Raw genomic sequence first — 20,348 nt, 5'->3', positions numbered from 1 at the left:
CATGTTTTGCCTAAGAATACTTACTTTTGCATGTGTTGATTAGTTAGACTCGTGTGCCGATAATAGGTCCTTTTAAAACCTTCTTCAAGGCCAATATTCCTTGTCTGAACGCACATATTTGTGTAACGTCTGAAGTACCGAACAAATGAGCTGTCAGAGGAATAATCTTGGACATACCTCATTCTGTACAATACTTTATAAAGTAAGGAAAACTTGCTCAGTTAACGTACATAGGGTTATGGAATATGCAAATTTTTCAACTTATTGCTGAATAATATAAGTGATCAGCAGTGCTTAAAATCCTGGTTTCTACTAAAACTTCTTTTCTGCTGATAATATATAAGGAATTCTTCCAACAGCTGCTTTGTTTGCAAGTTTGAATGCAACCGCGACGGATTTCGACGCATAATGAGAGTTTCAGCACGATATGCAGAAGGCTTTTGAGAAAAATAATATTTTTTTTAATCTTTTAGGAGCCTCTAGAACGTCTCTCACTTTTCAACTGTCTAGAATTGGCACGCTCTCGTCCAAGTGAATGATAGTCTCTTAATCTTTGAACTTTCTTTAGCTACAATGGCCACATTGTATGGTGGAACCGTCTCGCACAAAAATCTATGCGAATCTTCCCACGACCTGTGGGAATGGGGTTTAGGCGAAACTTTTATTTTTGCTTGTGAATAATTCTATGCCGGTTTAGCCATCATCTACAAGTAGAGATAGTGCTACCAAGTTTGACTTAATTTCACTAGGAACCGCTTCGTTTAACATAAAGCTCTTGCGCTCGTACATTCAGTACATACCACGCATGAATAGGATGGAACAGCCATGGCGGCATGATGATTATTGTATGAGGACGATGATGGAATGACGACGGCATGATGACAATGGCATCACGATATTGCATTCACTCCACAAATATTACAATGATGCAGCGATGAAAACTATACACCTAAAAGAATGGCCTAACGACCATGGGATTACGATGATGGAGCTACAACGATGGTATTATAAGGACGGCCCGCGACCACGGCATAATGATAGCATGATGTCGATGGGATCACAACGATGGTATGGCAATGATGGTGTAACATCGGAATGACTGAGATGAAATGATGACGACTTCATGACAATTCGAGGATGGTGCCGAAATGCTTGCAGTGATGTGACGACCAAAGCCTGTCGACAATGTCAATCACTACGACAAAGTGACGCTGGTCGGACCACCGGGATTATACGACGACGAAAGCATTACTACGGTGCAGAGGTGGTGACGGCATGACGACGACTAAACGGCGATAACGAAAAGACGACAATGGCACTACGACAGTGTGATGCGGGCGCTGGAATTTGTCGACGAATTAACGGAAGCGATGATGGAGTAACGATGATAATGACGGCATATGGCAATAACAGGAGATTGAAATGATCTGACAACGATTTCTTGACAATAAGGCAATAACTGTAGGACGACCATACAATGACAACGATGACGCCTTGAGAATGGAATGAGGTCAACGCTATAATGACCACAACCGAATGACAATAGTATTAGTCGAATCGATGCGACAAATTACGACAATGGAGCAACAACGGTGTCATGACGGCGGCTCCGCGAAAATGACGCAAAGAGGAGCTGACCAATAACGAAGCAACGACAAGTGCCCATGACGATGTAACGACAATGGCTCAAATGTGACGACGTGATGCTAACAACATGACATGAAGTGACAGCGACAAAGTGAAAACAACAGAAGGCTGACGTTGACATAGCAACAGAGGAACAATGACAACGGCATGAAGACGCAGATACGGAATGATGACGATGGCATGATAAATATGGCGCACTCCGGTACGAGCTCACGTGTGGGCTGATGTGCATCACTTGTCAACGCAAGCTGCCTATTTGAACTATATTCGCTTTTTTACAGTATGTGGAGTATTATTGAAACGTTAAAGAATGCAACCAGCAGCCAGAACAAATAAAAAACGGCACCATGACGACGGCATAATAATGACTTCATCCAGTATAACCCACGCAATCTACAACAACTGTTCGGTAAGATAGCCGCAGCAGAATAGTCAACGAAAGAGGCTGAAAGTTTTTTCTTATTTGCGTCGCAATTTTATATCACTTTCGGCGCTTGAAGCATTGTGCGCTGGACACACTTCCATTCCGGTGCATTCTAGAAAGAGTCAGCCACAAGTTATTTACGGGTAATTGGGTCCGGTCTAGTTACAAATAAATGATAACGGCAGGTTACAATAAAGTAACGACGAAATGGTGTGGTGAAGGTGAACTCGCGTTTCCAGCAATTATGGGGATGTGATCGATGCGGTACTTGTCATTGGGAGCTCACAATGCAGAGGAATTCTGAAACTGTGGTGCAAATTTTGACGCGAGTGAAAGTGGAGTGGCAAAGTTTGGCTGGTCATGCGAGTAGGGACATGCGGTGTCGGTTTAGGGGCAAGGTGTTTCGCTGCTAAGCCTGAGGGCGCAGGATCGAATTCCGGCCATGGCGGCCGCAATTTTGCGGGCGAAAAATGCAAATACGTCCGTGTAACGCGTTGCGCAGACGTTAAAGAACTCCAGGTGGTCTAAATCATTGTGAAGTTCCATACTCCCGCGTCACTCGTATATGTATTGTGGTTTTGGGACGTAAAATCCAGGAATATTAGTTTTTATTGGAATGGGGGAGCCGAGGCAATAGAATTAATACTCATGTTTGGTGATTTTCCTGATGAAGGCTGCTTAGACTCAATGTATTGCAACCTGATGTGGACTGAAAGACTTGGGTTACACAGCCGTCATAGAGCCTTCATAGAGTTCACGCCACACCAACTTACACGTAACATTATCGCAGGTTGTTTTTGGGCAACAAAGAGGTTCACATGCCAATGTCGCTACTGTATTCTGAAGGTGTGTACAGATGAGCGATCTATCAAATTATGGCTTGTTCAAGGCGTCGGCATACCCTAATAATAGCTGACAGTTATGTAATATTCGTAATCGCAACAAAGTAGAGAAATTGCAATAATAGTACACTTCTGAGAAGCTACGTCTCCGATTTTAAAAGCAACTCTGCCTCCATTCTATGGTATGATAGCTGATGTACAGCAAAGCTGGTGTGAACGTTAGACAAATACCACTACCCCAGCTGACATTCGACGACGTTACAGAAGCACCACCACCAGAAGCGACGCACGTCACACGTGCACGTACATTTGCGTAGGTGCAGCATACATCCTCATTCTACAAGGCTGTTCGTGCACAAGTGGCTTATTAAACTAAAATAGTGTCTAAAAGTAAATTGCGTCAGTAACTATATTTAAAGTTCGGCTTACACAAAAGCTGTAGACATACCTTTGCATTGTAATACAAATCTGCCAAAACAAAATTCTGTTTAGAAAATGTTCATTTGGACGAAACACGATGAGAACACTGAGTCACAATTCCACCAGGACGACCACATTTACAATGTACCGATTTTCGTATACACTGTACGTTTTCAAAGAAATGCCCGAGTCCTCAATCACTAAAATATAACCACGCACAACCACGGAAACATTGAGTTACACAAAGTAATGGTCACAATATATGAAATAATATTGTGTCGAGTACAATGTACGTTGTGGTTACGTAGAATGATAATGTGAACGATGCGCTTCACATAATTTTGCACTGGTGGCGTGTATATGTGTGTATGTTTATATATAATAATTATTGGTGCCCATGAAAGCATGCGCACACAGAAGTCATGGCGAGCTATATAATATGTTCTTTCAATGAATACTTCAGATGGCCTGGCTACATGAAACAGGTTGGTCGAAAATTAAGCCATATACGTCCAGCAGCCACCAAGAGGAAATAACACGGCCACTGTCGAAGGAACTCTTTTTTCTTAAGGAAGAACAACTCCTCTGACAGAAGCGGCAGTAACTCAGCATAAACCCTCTCCACAACGGGTGCAAGTTACGCCACAGGCCTTGCACCCATTACGCCATAGGCAAAATGCCACCACTGCAATTAAAAGTCGAGCGGGTCGGCCACGTGAGCAACTGCCAGATGAAAGAAGGCGGTTTAATCTGAGTCCACGGAAATCAGCATATTCCACCCTCCAAATACCATAGCAACAATGAATTGCAAAATCCCACGTTCGTTGTATCCTAAAAGAAAGCAAATGGGACACAGCGAAGATGGGACCATGTCCCACCACTTTAGTCTCTCGCTCATTGGGGGCACCTACCAACCTAGACACCGCATGAAATCGTGTAGATGTCCAGAAAGAAAGGACGGAGTTATAGCACTCCACGACACATTATTTGAACGTCCGCGGCGCTCGCGGAAGCAGAGGACGCATTAAGGCAGACCTTCTATCCTCGACGCGGTTTTCGAGGACGTATACATCAGGACATGCCTAGAGTGCGTGGCGCTGAAATGTCATGCCCGAAAAGCAAAATGCTGGCGCGTTTAACCCTTGTGGCTCGCGATTGAAGTGTACACTCAGCAAGAGCTAACGACATTTTTATTCGAAGGAAATAGCAGGCAAGTTCACGAGAGGTATCTGATGAGGCTGTAACTGGCGGAACAGAAATTGGAGAGCATGAAGCAGGCAGCGGGAAGACAGGAATGTAAACACGAACCCGCCGTTACAGCGTGGCGGCCGCTAGCCCCTAGCGACAGACCAGTTCTGCGCAGCCCGACCAGAAGAGGAAACCAAGAAGGGACTGCAATGATTTGGTAACTTCTCTTAATGGCTGTAGGACATGACAAACACAGCACACAGGGCCGAAATAAACTATGCTACGTATCTTCTTTTTATTATGAGCATCCTGAATATTTCACCTTACACCTTCAAGAACTGAGATCCAGACAGAGTCTGATATGCCATGATAACTGTAATCAAGGCCTAAAATACGATTGGACTAGTTAGTTTGAACACAGAAAATGGGATTTAATCGTGTCTGTGTCAACCAATAATAAGAAAAAAACATTTTGAAAAATTAAGCTCAACACCTGAAATATTTCCAGACTTACTGAACATTTCAAGGCTGCGGTATAAGCTGTGTTCGCTCCTCAGATACAATATGATGCCATCAGCAAAGGTTGGTACCTTCACAACACCGCTACCAGGAAGTCGGAGACCACGCATGCGAGGGTTTCGGTACTGAGCGCGGAAATGCCTGAAGCATGAGCAAAATGAGCACTGGGGATAGGGGGCACTCTTGAATGACACCACGAGTAACGGAAAAGTGTATTTTCATGACCATCAAGAAAAATTGTACTTCGGATATTTCAATAGGTATTCCGAATAAGTGCAACAATATTTGACGAAAAGCCAGACGATGACAGCACTCTAAATAAACGGCTATGTTCAAGGCGATCGAATGCCTTTCTGGATCTAGTATAACCAAGAGAACACGTGCTGAACTGGTCAGCGTGTACGTCATTATGTCACGCGTAACGAACGAGAGACTGCGTATCTCTCTGCCAGCGATCGAGCGTGCCTGATGGTGTCCTACTAAGGAAGGCATCAGGCTCCTCAAGCGAGTCTGGGAAGGTTACGTAGTCAACGTTGAGAAGCGTGATTTGTTGCCATACCTTTGGACGAGGTGATGATGGATCGTGCTTTCGATACTAACGCAATGTGACCATCGCAAACGCTAGTAGGAAATTCAAAATTGTCTAAGCAGCGGCTAATACCATACATGAAAGTGGTTCAAATATCTTTCTAAAAGGTTCAATAAAACCCGTTGGGCCCTGAAGCCGAGTCACGCTTCATGGAAGATAACGCCGCCTTGGCCTCATCAGCTGACGGTCGTGTACAAAGGCAGTCTGCAACCTCATGTGCAGCCATAAGTAGCCCATTGAACATTGCAAAGTAACGTTGAGTGCCACGATTCATTTGCATATGCGCACGCGCCAGCTTTTCAAACTGCGTTAAAAGGGAGTGAACAATTACGCGAGGCAGGTGCCATAGCAGAAATTGATACTGTGATATCACAACAGAATGATTTTGCTGCCTAAAAAGCGAGTTCCTTGTAGAGCGCACAACTTCAGGGTGTGCGCAAGACTGCCGTGTTGTCCGTATAACCTCGACAACAGGGCGCTACCGGTAGAAGGGCCCGCTGTAATTCCTCGCAATCTATATTACTGGCAATGTGCAATTGAACCATATCTTTCACAAGGTTCATTAGTAGAATGCAGCATAAAGGCACTTTACCACAGTAACACTTGAATGATCAGTCAATGAAATAGTGACTTTACACTTCAACTCTCCAATCAAGGTTAATTCATTATAAAGTTTTACATGACAGAAGCCGTATACCTGCATTTCTGGCTTTCTTTTCCAGGGCTGGTCATGGATCAAAAGCGCGTGTGTAAGTAATATTTAAGCTTTCGCAATTACCGCCAATACAAATTTTTGACCACTTTGCCGTGGCAATGAATTCCTTTACATAGATATTAAGAGCGCACGCAGGCTGATGACTTTGTATCGCAGTGCTATTTTGGCTTCTGTTCAGCGTAGCCTAATTTTTGACACATTCGAAAGAATAAAAAGCTTTACGCCGTATATATTTAATTTTTTTTCCTTCGCGTCTGATTTACTATTAGGTTGTTAGGCCATGCCCCTCTGATATGCGCCTTCGCAATTAAAGACAATGAAATCAATAAACCATATACATTGAAACCTTCAAATGTTTTAAATGTATTTTATTATTTTTATTTAGATTTAAGAAATAGATGAGAAACATGTAGAAGTATTAACTTTCGCATATTATGAATTCATTTTTCTATCTGTAAAAAACGCATCTGAACCTAAGGCAAACCTTTGAACGCCAAATCAGAATCCACAGTAATATTCTAATGAACAATTCTTGACATCCTATTTTAGGTTCCTTGGCTCTATCGTGGCTGTGTGTTTGATATTTTGTAGTTGCTAATTCAGAAGCAAGTTCGGCGGCTACACAAGCCCATATGCGATTTCCGCAAACTGCTTTCAGATTCATTCTTGCTGGTCACTCTTGCTGGTCTTCCAAATTGAGCTGAATAAACGAGACTTCAGAAACAAAACTTACGAATTAATGCCTAAGATAAATACGAAAGAAATCGCACTTCAACGAAGCATAGGCAAAGTAACCTGTTCTATTATACCTACTGATAACTACGCTCCAAAGACAATCCGAGAATCTGCAGGTTGCGTTGATGGCGGTTTTTAAATAACGGCTCAGATTGTGTTTCTTTATTCTTTAAGTATACGAAGAAACATACGGAAACGAATGGTAGAGCAATACGTAACCGAGGCATCCGTACCAGTTCAAGAAGAAGATATAGCATTTCAGTTACATAGTGACAACTTCACAGAATTTAACGGGTAGCAAAGTGTAGCAGCAAGTTGAAAATATATTCTAAAAAAATGACTCCTGTGGATTTAGCTGCCAAAACTACTTTCTGATTATGAGGTACGCCGTAGTGGAGGATTCCGGAAATTGGACCATCTGGGGTTCTAAAATAAATTTCAAGAGTGAAAATGTAGACCTCTTGGTTGATTTTGATTAGATAAAATTTGGCCCCTTGCTTCCCTTTCTTCTGGTTCATTGCATAGTGAGGGTCTCAGCTCCAGTAAGTTTGGCGCGTTCAGATAGCATGAAGCTTATAAAGGACACATGCTACGTGGGGCATCGGGCAAAAAGGTGGTTTCACAACCACTTCGCTTGTCTGAGCGGGGCGGGCTAACACTTCCAGGGCTACACATTTACGGTGTCCCTACTAATATGCACCAAGATTTAGAGTAAAGCAATTCCACACAGCTGTAGAGAACCAAGGTAATGGTATTTTCCATCGCTCGGAGATCCTCAGATTATTATTTGCATTCATTCTAATTACATAGTTAGTATTAATAATAATCGACTTTTCAAATAATGTAATTAGATCAAAAGTATCAATTAGAAAAATGCAGACGAATATGAAAAACGCCCGATAGGGGTTTCAGTTGATCAATACATGCTACTTAAAGTGTTTTTGCGGCCGTGAAAAAAGCCCGCGAATACACAAAAAATTGCTACGCGACTGGCCACTTGAGGCATTTTGCGGCGCTAGTCAAGTGGGAGCGCGAGATACTAGTCCTACTGCATAGACGCCTTATACAAGACTCGTGTCATCAGTTGCAGTAAGGTACGTCCAGGCATTGTTTCAGTGGTAATCGCACTAACGTTGGCATTCATAGTGGTCTGAGTTGTACCTCTTTTTTTTTTGTTGCGTCCTTGAAGAGAAGGAAAAACCCCGTGACTCAAGTTTGCGTCAAAGATCACTCAAGAGCGGCAGCTACCGCGGTTGTTAGTGGCTGTGGCTTTTGCCTCTTAAGCACGAAGTCACGGGATGAAATTTTGGCCGCAGCGACAGCATTCCGATGGAATGCTGTCGTGTTTCCCGTGTTTTAGATACGCGGTAAAGAACACAAGGTGGCCCGAATTTCCGCAGCCTTCCCAATAAGGCATGCCTCGTAATCAGATCGTGGTTTTAGCAAGTAAAACTCCATATTATATTTTTTTACCTGAAGGGCAACGCGTACACAGTAAGCGCGAAGGAGTTTCATTGAACAGCGCACGTTCCCAATGATCCCCCCCCCCTCCAGGTCCCCACCCCGGTTAGGTGAAAAAGGAGGTTTATTGAAGACCTTCAAAGTTTAGTCCAGCATACCCATCAGTGGAAGTTTGCTTGGTCTGACGGTTGATTTTGAGACGCGTTACCTTTGCAAGCAGACCACTACAGACCAACCAGTGACCGAAAATAGGTTCGGGCCACGGCAAACGATGAGAGAGGGCCGCATATAGTTATAAATAGCTGTTTGGTCGTGAAGTTTCATAAAAATATTATTCGGAATAAATCCTGCCCACGTCTCCATGGCTATCAACGCCCAATACCGACCACTAGGCAGTGTGTGACTTTAATTGCGGCAACTTAGTTACTGGCTGCTCCACGTACAGTTAGACTTCCATGCCACCATAGGCAGTGCTGCCAACCTCTGAAGCCATTTTCCTGTAAATTTGATGAAGGAAATTTCTGTACTTCCTAGATTTTTGTAACAGTCCATTGTTCAGTTTTCTGCATGTCGAGTAAGGGGGGGGGGCGTTGTCAGGATAAATTATTATAAGCAAATAGACTGCTCATTAATATGTAAAATTAATTTCTAAGCTCATTCTGTTATATTTACATAATAGTGTTGATGCACTAATGCTTAAATGATGTTGCGCTAAGCCTCAGAACACAGCCTCCTGCGTGGACTCATATCTCGATAAGATGCCAAAACTTTGTAGTGTGCTTACATCCAAGGCACGTGCAGACAAAAGGCAAGATTAACATGCAACCACACTCAAGGTGTAATAAATAGGAGCGTCGGACCTTGCTTGCGGTACTTAAAAGTGTAAGATAGTGTACTATTCCCCTTAGGGTATTTTAAGGTATGTGCATATTTTTTTTTCAGTGTCTTCAAGTGCTGGGGGGGGGGGGGAGGGGGCGTGGCACTACTCCGTTTGCGCACTTACATATGCCGTTTGCGCACTTACATACGACCACAGGAAATCTCCACTTTGTCGTTTGCTTGACTAGATAATTGAAGTGCGCTGCAGTAAGATCATAGGAGATACATATCAGCTGTTGTCGCACTTCTGTGCGTTTTTCTTCCACGTACTAAAGCAAGGTCTCTCTAGTTGTGGATAAGTTTTTGTATTGCCCTCAACGAGACTTATATCAGGGGCATTTTTAAAGGTTCTCCGCAATACTCGAAGGTGTTGAAAGCAGCATGAAGACTCAGTCACTCCTTGCTGCGCTCTTCCAATCGCTGGTCTCCCATCATCGTCTTCCTTCACCAGCATACGCAGCGAGTCTTCTTTAATCTTTACGCGTTCCAAAGCTAGACTGGCTAGGCCATGACTACAGTTCGTTCATATTAGTGACCAAGTTGCCGACACATTGTGGTTGGCAATCAACAAACTCCTTAGATGTTCTCTTTGCCGCTGAACTAACGAATTCATCGACAATATAAACACAAGTTTCAAGCCCGGCATTTATAACACATCTATGACACCGATGGTAACAAAGGAGGCCCCGTCACATGGGGCCCCGTCAAATGGCGCCCCGTGTGAACGGCCGTGTGTCAGCCGGTGTGTCACCGACATTTATACAGCGCTCCTTTATTGTCAATTCTACACCCTCGCCACCAACACACCTTGCCTCATTGCCGCACCCACCCGTCATACCCCCTCTTCCATTTAGAAGAACCCTACCTATATATACTGTGCCGAGGAAATGATATGTCGCCTTGAAAAAGACAAGTCCACTTGTCGAACGTTAGCTCCCACTTCTACGTTGTTCTCATTTTGCTCATCGTCTTGAATTTCCATCTCCCGCCTTCCCCTGGTTTTCTATACCTTGACAGAACATTTTCATTGCTCTCTATCTTACACGATTGCAATATAAATCCGTCTCCATCATATGAACTCTGAGGAAGTCCTGCCATTTGTAAATTGCGCGTTCAGTACTGTTACAAAATCCACAACAGCTTCTTTCATCGTTTCACCTCCGCTACTACTCCTGACGAACTATTATCCTAAATTCCATTTTGCTCTGGGCTCATGTACCCTACGCCACTGTCGAGTGCACCCTTCGCGAAGCCCAAGTGTTTTTGACAAAAATCGGAACAAATACACTATAAAAATTAACAGGAAAACATTGTTGAAGGGAACTTATGGCAATGTTATAAAACACCATTCAATTACTTGCCTTAGAAATAATCGCCATTCATGCAAATCGCAGTATGTATCATTGCTTAGAAGAGACAAGGTGCTTTGTTGCGTTTTTTAAACCATGGGCATATTATGCTCATATATTCCCTAGGTGTCTGAGAACGCGCGTTCCTAATTCATAATTTTTATACAAACGTACGCGGCACCTTCGCGCCTCGAGCACCCGTAAAACATCACGGGTGTTGTCACGTTTCGCTGCTATCGAGAGCGCGTGTGTGATCGGCGCGTAGACGATTGCCGAAGTTCAGCAGGGGAGGAAGGGGAGGTTTAAAAGCGGCAATGCAAATTGGACCTACCGTAATGCTTTCCTCAGTCAGCTGCGCCGTAGCGAAGGCGTCGGTTAGGTCTCCACTGCTGGCGTTATCGTTTTGCACGACACATTATAATTCGCGTTGAAGAGCTCTGTGAGTTTGAAGACACCATGGTGTTTGTCAAGCTCAAGATCTGCGTTTCTTTTCTTGAATGATGACTTACTCCGACAGTTTTCTTTTGGTCTCTTTCTGCACCATATAACTGCAACACCTGCAACGCCACTCGCACAGTCCTTATATTGTCAGCGTTCTCACGTGCATTCAGTGCAGTGCCAAAATCTGCTACCGCTTTTACTGTTTCACCTTCGGGTAAAAGTGTTCATCTTTAGTGTATTTATCTGTAAAACAGGAAAAAAAACCTGAGCTCCAAGTCAGCGTTGTGGTCTGTATCGTGTTCATTGTTTACCGCTTCATGGGATACAGTTGCAAGAGCTTTACTTTGCAAGGCCACATAATTGAATGGTCGCACACTGGCAAATGTTTGGAGAATTGGAGTTGGAGAACACCACATGGAGAATTTAAACCTTACTACTGCTGAGTCACGCAAAATAAACGAATGTACAGTCTATATTTCAACTGTAACGATTATAAACCATGGTGTTATGCAGAATTATTAATGTTGTACATCTCCTCATGTAGGCGTTTTTATATATTATGCCTAAATCGCATAACTGAACCTACTTATTCTTTCTAAATTGCAAAATGGCTGTTTTTTAAATGCAAGCCTGCACACACACCAACTGCAGTGTAAAGCCGTAGAACGGATGCGGGACCTTTCGCTAAGTGTCCTGTTATGCTTACCAAACCTTGTGTGATTGCTAGGCAACATTTGTCTACGGTAGGCTTTTTCAGCATGTGTACTTATACAAGCTTCTGCCGTGGCCACATCGACATTGTATGATTAATAAAAGAGAAATTTAATTTGTTTTGGCCGGCAAAATCCGCTGCCCATGAGTAAGAAATTTTGCTAACTTCTCAGAAAAAATGTCTTAAAGAGCAATTGTTGCGCTTCGGTAGGAACAAATTGTGAATGCCACAAAAGTTCTGGGAAGCGATTGTGTAAACGTTTTAATCTGCTACGACCCACTAATCTTCTTCCCTTTTGAACATTATAGAGGGTGTAGTTTGTTCACTCCTTAGTATCAAACAGATTCGTAGCAAGCGTAAAAGTTCTCGTGAACTTTCAAGAGCAAACCTAATGAGTTGTTTTTGCTGTCTAATTTTTAGTTTTGTGATAATTGTTAGTTTTCTTTTGTGGCACTAAAGATATTAACATTGATCATGCATGTTCATTTCTCTATTTCAGATTATCTAATCGGACCATATTCACTAGGTATGTAAAGAGAGTGCGACGCGATTTTCTCTAACTTTATTTAAACCCTTGGATGAAAGAGTAGTTTACGTAATGCCAGGCATTTGGCACTAGTGACAAGCGTAAAACATTCATTCATTTAATGATGTCTTCCTCAGTCTATATGTTCGGCACATAATTACGAAATATAATACGACCTAAAAATATACGGTGCCAAACCTGAATGTGCAGTTAGTGTTTAGAAAGTAGACAAATTTTACAACGATTTATATATGATACTAATGAAATGTACATAATCACGGAAAAATAGAACAAACACAGTATGTATGCATAAATTTATAACTACCAACGTTGCTTATGCGTGTTGTCACCATTAGGGGAACCAGTTATCTTATCAGAAATAATTCTGATACCCCAATAAAGTGCTGACAAAGCTGTGTGCAGCAACCATTACAAGAACTGAAAAATGGCATTACCATAAATTTGTGCAAGAGTGGCATGGCACATGACTTGTTATATTGAGGAGTAATATTATGGCTCAATGGGCAAAAGAAATTGCGCATAACAACTTTTAAACTATGAATACCACTCACTGAGATTCCGGATATAACTCTGATACCCGACCATAGAGTTGGATAGTAGCAATTATTTCAAGCTATAAATTCCGTTCCTTCAAGAGCACATTGAACGAAGCCTTTAAAAAATTATCTAATCAAGCCCAGTTTGTGTAGTCTAAAGATATTGTTACGGGGTTAAAAACAATCAGACGTATATTTACAAGAAATTTACAATAATTATAGCACAATTGTAGCAATAATTGTAACATGGTAGACAGCGCGCGAAGTCCAGAGAGTCGTCTTCTTCCGAACAGGATTAAAACATTTTCGTCATCGTGTCACGTGACCTCCGGCGGCTGAAGCATTGGTTCGGTGCTGGTTAGGAGGCAGGCGAATGATACAACTTAACACGCGTGACGTGGACCACGTCGGAGCGTTGCTGAGCCACGGTTGGCTCAAGAGGGGCGATTTCGTACTTGACGTCAGTTACTTGACGCAAGACACGGTAAGGGCCGGAGTAGCGTGAAAGTAACTTCTCCGATAGGCCAACACGTCGCGACGGCGACCAAAGGAGAACCAGGGCGCCCGGTGTGTAATGGACGTCAAGATGGCGGGCGTCATATAAGCGGCGCTGACAGTCCTGCGACTCCACAAGTCGACGCCGGGCAACATGGCGTGCTTCTTGTGCTTTGAGTATGGCTTCACGGGCGTACTCGGATGTGGAATTCAGACTCGCAGGCAGAGCGGTGTCGAAAGGTTGTGTAGGGTCGCGGCCAAGCAAGAGCAAGAATGGAGAGTAGCCTGCGGTATCATGGCGAGACGAATTATAGGCGAAAGTAACAGACGGCAGCACAACGTCCCAGTCGCGATGGTCAACGGAGACATACGTGGACAGCATGTCAGTAAGGGTGCGGTTAAGGCGCTCGGTGGGACCGTTCATTTGTGGATGGTAAGCAGTAGCAAGTTTGTATTTAGTCGCGCACGAGTGTAGGACGTCATTGACATTTTCAGAAAGGAAGTAACGGCCTCGGTCGGTGAAGAGCTGTAGAGGGGCGCCGCGGTGAATGATGACGTTCTCTAGGAGGAACTTGGCAACATCGGTTGCACAGCTTGTCGGAAGAGCCCATGTGATTGCAATCACATATCGGGTGGTGTAGTCTGTTGCTACAGCAATCCACTTGTTTCCCGAAGCAGACGTAGGGCAAGGGCCTAAAAGATCAACACCGACACGGAAGAATGTTTCTGATGGTACTTCAAGTGGTTTAAGGTGACCAGCAGGGAGTGTGGTCGGCTTTTTGCGTCGTTGACAAAGGTCACACGCAGCGACATAACGGCAGACGTCACGGTACAGACCAGGCCAAAAGAAGCGCCGACGAACGCGGTCATAAGTCCGTCACACGCCATGGTGACCTGCAGTCGGTACATCATGAAGCTAGGCGAGAACAGTCTGACGCAGATGCTCAGGCACAACGAAAAGTTGGGCAGGGCCGTCCGGGCGCATGTCAGAGCGGTACAATGTACCATCTTGGAGTTCGAACATGAGAAGGGAAGGATCGGGCGTCTTTGAAGTGAGCCGTTGAATAAGGTCTTGTGAGGAGGCGTTCCGACGTTGTTAGGCTCCAATATCGCTAAAAGCAGCCTGAGAGAGAACGGTGACAGGTATGCCCGCCGCAGGGTCGACAGGATGGCGGGACACGCAGTCTGCATCTTGATGAAACCGGCCGTTCTTGTATACAACTGAATGGTTGTATTCTTGAAGGCGGAGTCCAGCGGCCAAGGCACCCTGAAGGATCTTTGAGGGACGAAAGCCAGCACAGACGTGGTGATCAGTGATGACTGTGAATTGGCGGCTGTACAAATAGGGGTGGAATTTACCCACTGCCCAAGCGAGAGCCAGACACTCGCGTTCGGTGATAGAATAATGGCTCTTCGCAGAGGAAAGAAGGCGGCTGGCGTAGGCAATAACACGTTATCGCCCTTGTTTCTGGGCCAACATAGCGCCAATACCGTGGCCACTGCCATCGGTACGGACTTCTGTTGGAGCTGACGCATCAAAGTGAGCGAGAATTGGTGAGGACGTAAGCAGCTAATCAGCTCGGTGAAAGCACCAGCTTGCTCAGGGCCCCAAATGAATGCAGCGTCTTTCTTGAGGAGCTGATTGAGAGGGCGCGCAATGTTCGCAAAATTTTGGACGAACCGACGGAAGTAGGAGCAAAGGCCAAAGAAGCTTCAAACATCCTTGGCACATGCTGCCACGGGAAATTCTTTCACTGCCCGTAATTTATCGAGATCACGGCGTGCACCAGAAGAATAGACGAGATGCCCGAGCACCGAAATTTCCCGGTTACCGAAGTGGCTCTTCGACGAATTTATTTGTAGCCCCGCCTGACGGAAAACAGATAGGATCGTCGATCGGCCTTCGAAGTGCGTCGCAAAAGTAGGCGAAAAAACGATCACGTCGTCCAGGTAGCAGAGGCAGATGGACCACTTGAAACCGTGTAGGAGGGCGTCCATCATTCGTTCAAATGTGGCCAGGGCATTACATAAACCGAAAGGCATCACTTTGAACTGATACAGGACATCGGGAGTAATAAAAGCTGTCTTCTCGCCGTCCATGTTATCGACGGCAATTTGCCAGTAGCCGGAGCGAAAATCAATGGACGAAAAATATTGTCCTCCATGCAGGCAATCCAGGGAATCGTCAATGCGTGGTAGCGGATAGACGTCTTTCTTTGTTACCTGGTTGAGGTGCCGACGCAGAATTGACGCAGAATCGACGCAGAATCGCCAACTGTTGTCATTCTTTTTAACTATTACAACAGGCGATGCGCATGGGCTGCAAGAAGGTTCCATGATGTTTCGAGAAAGCATATTGTCAACTTCATGTTGGATTATAGGTCGCTCAGTAGGCGAGACGCCGTAGGGTTGCCGATGGATTGGGCTCATATCACCGGGGTTTATTCGATGTTTTACTAGAGATGTGTGTCCTAGAGGGCGCTCTCCAAGGTAGAATATGTCGCAGTATGAGGCAAGGAGGCAACGTAGTTCTTGAGCGCGCTGGGGCGGAAGATCTCGAGCAATCATTTTTGTTAGGGCATTCAAGTCTGAAGGGACAGGGGGCGATGTAGGCGTTGAACACGAGGAGCTGTCACAAGTTAAAGCCGAAATGTGGTAGTCTCTGACTTGCGTTATTTGCGCCAGGGATATTCCGTGCGGGAATACTTGTGTACAGTGTCCAAAGTTTACAAGCGGACGGCAGGATGTGTTGTCCGAAATGATAATGACGGTGTGAGGAAAAGCGACGTTATGCGAGAGCAGGACATCCGGGTTAGGGATTACGATTTAGTCACCGTCTGGTACAGATAGAGCGGAGGAGACACCTATGTAGGTAACGGCACGGTGAGGGAGGCGAATATGCTCTGCGGAACATAGCCGTATCGCAGCACTATCGGGAGGTTAAATAATATTATAAAAACAAAATAAAAATAGAACGTTATGTTAGTACAAAATATGGCGCCGAAATAATGTTCAGAAATAATGTTCACCTGCAAAAAAATGGAAAATTGGTCCAAAGAAATTATGTTGGCAATAAGTGTAGGTGACCCCAGATGAGGGATTTTATTGGAAGAAACATAATACTCTTGTTATTGCGACTATATTATTCGTGCCGGAAAACTGTACTGATATAAGGCAAAGAAACTTTCCTCGAAGTATTGTCCTTCTGATACGAGGTCACACTGTTTCCGATCTATCTGAATTACAAGTATTGAAACAAACAGTGGTCTCAGAAATATAGACTCTGCGGCTGAATTCATTGAATCAGCACGTGCGGTGCTAATGTTAAACCTAGAGGCGAGGAGAAATTTCTGTACTGAGATTCAAAGATTCCTTTGGAGGAATTCTGGAGTGGAGACGCAGAACAAGATTCCAAGTAGAACACTAAATGTTGCTATCAATGTGAATGATTCACTCTTCTGTTCCGATTGCCACTTTAAAAAAAATAGTACTGACAGTGCCATTAAGTCCTTAGTCATAGCAGTAGAGGACACCGCGATTGATACTCCCGCTAGGGGAAATAATCATCAGCAAATAGTTTGATTTCGGAAGAAACCAGGTGGGAGGCCATTATAGCATATGCTAACGGTCCGGTGACCGAGACATGGTGGTTGGCCGAAAGGGACAGAAAATGTGTGCGTATTTGAACGGTTGGTAGTTGTATGATTGCAATAAGATCAAGTTAATGTTTATCATGCTTATATTTCGAAGAAATGCACGACTATAAACCGAATCAAAAGACTTCTGGAAGTTTAGCAATATGCAAGCGCTATGCATTGTTAGCCGCGGAAATCAAGTCATTAGTAAAGAGGAATAGTTGCGTTTTGCAAGAGTCTCCTTGTTAACACCACGCTAACTCTTCCGGAAAAGGTTGTCGAGTTCGAGAAGACTGATTTGGTTAGAGCATATAATGCGCCCAAGAAATTTACACGCGATGCCAGTGAAATTGATCGCCCGTTCATTAGTTCCGTTGTGGGAAGCAGCGCGCAGAGTTAGCCGCCGTAGTCATCGTGTATTTAGGCCTGACACCCATGGTGCAGCGGATTCCAGGGAGTGGCTACAACGCGATCACTCAGATCGAGCACGCTAGCGTTTTCTCGCGTAACCTGCTCGTGAGCCTCTTTTTCGCCTGCTTTGGCGGCGATAGTAGTGCCGCTACAGGGCCTCCTGCTAGTGCGTAGCACGATTAAAGTCCGATGGTAACTTCAGGTAAAGTACGCAGATCGTGTTGTCGTTCATTGTTTCGGATTCACACAATGCGAGACAGACGTACCCGGCAGCACTGGCAGCGCAGGTTGTGAGCGAGGCGCAGCCACGATGATAGAGCCGTGCGAAATGACGACCTGCCACAGGTTCTCGTAGAAGCCTGGGCCTTTAGAAGTCGGGGCTCCAAAAGTAGACCATCTGGCAGCTCGGGGCTTGCGTGGAGATTGCGCTTGGGTTGGTAACTTACGAGGTACACGTGGAAGTGATGCTTCAGCTGAAGAAACCAGATGGCAGAGCTGCTCCTATAAAACTTCGGTAGGCCATGCATCCGCTGAACGTGTGAATACAGAACGTCAGACGGCTCGCCGGCTCCTTCCGGTGAAATCTCGAATACCGATAGCATCAGGTTTGAGATGGTTGCTGAAGGCACCGCGAAGGTGGTGCTTGTGGCGTCGCCGTTCCTACAGGAGTGAAATTTGTGCCTAGTGAAGCCGGTGAGAGAGCCTCTTTATTGATGATTAGTGACGTGCGCCCGAATGGACCATGGACAGCTTGCCGGAAAATCCAAGCAAGGAGAGCGGCGGGCCGTAGAATAGGCGAAAGCGCATACGTTCGGCCCAGTGAATATCCTGCAAAGAGTCATCATGCAGCTGCTTGTGAGCTGAGGAGAAGGCTCGCGAACCGAGTATAGGTCCGATGATTGTGTTAGCGCGTTGGAACGGGTGAACGCACGCAATGTGAGACGACATGACGTGGAAGGACGTGGCGGTTCCAATTTCGAGAAATGCTGCGATTGAACGCTCGAGGTGGCGTAGTGAACAAGGACGGCTGCCACCAAGTACACGTAGAAATTGGGGCCGGGGCAAGGCAACCGGTGCCTTGAACGCAGCCGGAGCCTGGAACCTTATTCCGAAGGAAGTGGCTATCCAGCTGCATGAACAATTTTGTCCGGCATGTCGGTGTAGAATTCCTGGACGCCCGCGGGAGGTGTGACCGCGCGAGGCCACGTCACTTGCCTTGGTAGAGTCGGTGCGCTGACGCTAGCATGGCTTGCCTTGGTCGTCCAGGTGACCAATATTTAGGCTGACGTTGGCATGGCTCGGCTCGATCGTCCGGGCCGCCAGTTTGTGGGCTCACGCTGGAATGGCTCGGTTCGATCGTCCGGGTCAACAATTTTTGGGAGGTGGTGCAAACTGGTAGCCTCTGTAGCCATAGTTTATCAAGACCCGCCAGCCATGGTGCAGCGCGTTCTCGTGAACGGCCGATACCGCGGGCGCTCAGGTTGAGCACACGACAGTGCTCTATTCTCGCGCTACCCGCCTTCGAGGCCATCTTCTTCATCGCCTACTTTGGAGGTGACAGTCGCGCCGCTATAGCATCACTTTCTTTATGAGATGTATTAACTTAGTCACCTTTCCATCGATTGGCAATGTTATTCAGTGCAATGAATTTTTTCAAAATGCGGAAAAATTACTATGCCAAGAAATGACAGTCTGTCTTTAGAACGGGAGTAATTTGGTCGGCAGTAGGTGCTCACATTTTTAGGCTTAGCTGGAGATTAAAAAGTCTGAAATTATCACTCGTAATTGTGTCCAAGGAAAGAAGACAAATAGTAATTGGGGTTGGTAACATGGTAGAGAGATAAAAATATTTTTAAGTCATTCTGTAAAACTTCACCGCAGCACCCTCTTCAGTTACTAAGTCATGGCCGTCACAGAATCATAGGTTTTTACTGAATATGCATTGTTTTTAGCGGTTTCTCCTCAAGAAATAAAAGAATTGTATCGTTAAAAATGCTGTGTGATTGCGTGTTGATGCTTACACTGATACTCGGACGTTGCACTGCGATACTGTGCCCACCTATTTGTTTTACCTGTTGTTAAATTCCTGCCGCACAGCTGCTTTTCTTTTTACCTAAGTGATGAAGAGATAATGTGAATTGTGCTAAGAGGAATGCTGCTCAAGCAGTACGCGCAGAAACGTGACGTTGTGTAAATGAGGTATTCTTGGTTTATTACCATTCTTTGCCTACTTAAGACACTTTGAGGGTACCTGCCCATACTCTTACAACCTAACATAGGCGCCAAAGTTTCCTAATAGATTGGGCCACTAGGTATAGGCCCATACACATTTTTTTCTGGCTTGTGTTCCCGCTCACCTTCATGCAGTGGCTTTCAGTAGGGCATCACGTAAAGCTCCTTCGGCTCTCACGTCTACCATCTCACTGCTACGGAATGTTACGCACCGTATAGATAACCCATGCTTTCTCTGACTCGGACATCAAGTGCCTTGCAATGCGACTCGAAAAATTGGATCAACCACGAGAATTTACTATCAGTGCATTAGCTTTTGGCTGAAAAATCATCTTCAATAAGCGTACGCCAGCTTTACATGTCTCTATCACAAGGAGATGGATGTGGACGCTATGGACATGGATTGATATCGGCGTGGACCACTTGGCGCGGCAACGTGCTGAAAACACGATGAACTGTCCCCTTTCTTGATAGCCTAATAAATAGCTTTACCCACCCCCTAGCTCCTCTACACGCCCCCCTTCGTGGCATACTTCCGACTTACATAATCTATGACTAGCAACATTTGAAC

General features: G+C 45.0%; 1 protein-coding gene across 18 annotated transcripts in view; it reads left to right on the top strand.

Annotated features, from left to right (window-relative positions):
* Positions 1-20,348, top strand: part of LOC142590374 (uncharacterized) — a 170,640-nt gene that overhangs the window by 74,198 nt on the left and 76,094 nt on the right. For all 18 annotated transcript variants that reach the window (XM_075702458.1, XM_075702449.1, XM_075702452.1 and 15 more), the window contains 2 exons: positions 6,352-6,378; positions 12,421-12,447. In XM_075702458.1, the coding sequence (XP_075558573.1) occupies positions 6,352-6,378; positions 12,421-12,447 (54 nt within the window). The remainder of the gene's footprint in view (positions 1-6,351; positions 6,379-12,420; positions 12,448-20,348) is intronic.

This window comes from Dermacentor variabilis, chromosome 8 (assembly GCF_050947875.1).
Source record: "Dermacentor variabilis isolate Ectoservices chromosome 8, ASM5094787v1, whole genome shotgun sequence".
In the NCBI taxonomy this organism is placed as follows: domain Eukaryota; kingdom Metazoa; phylum Arthropoda; class Arachnida; order Ixodida; family Ixodidae; genus Dermacentor; species Dermacentor variabilis.
Note: the sequence above shows the minus strand (reverse complement) of the source record. Positions and strands in the feature narration are given on the sequence as shown.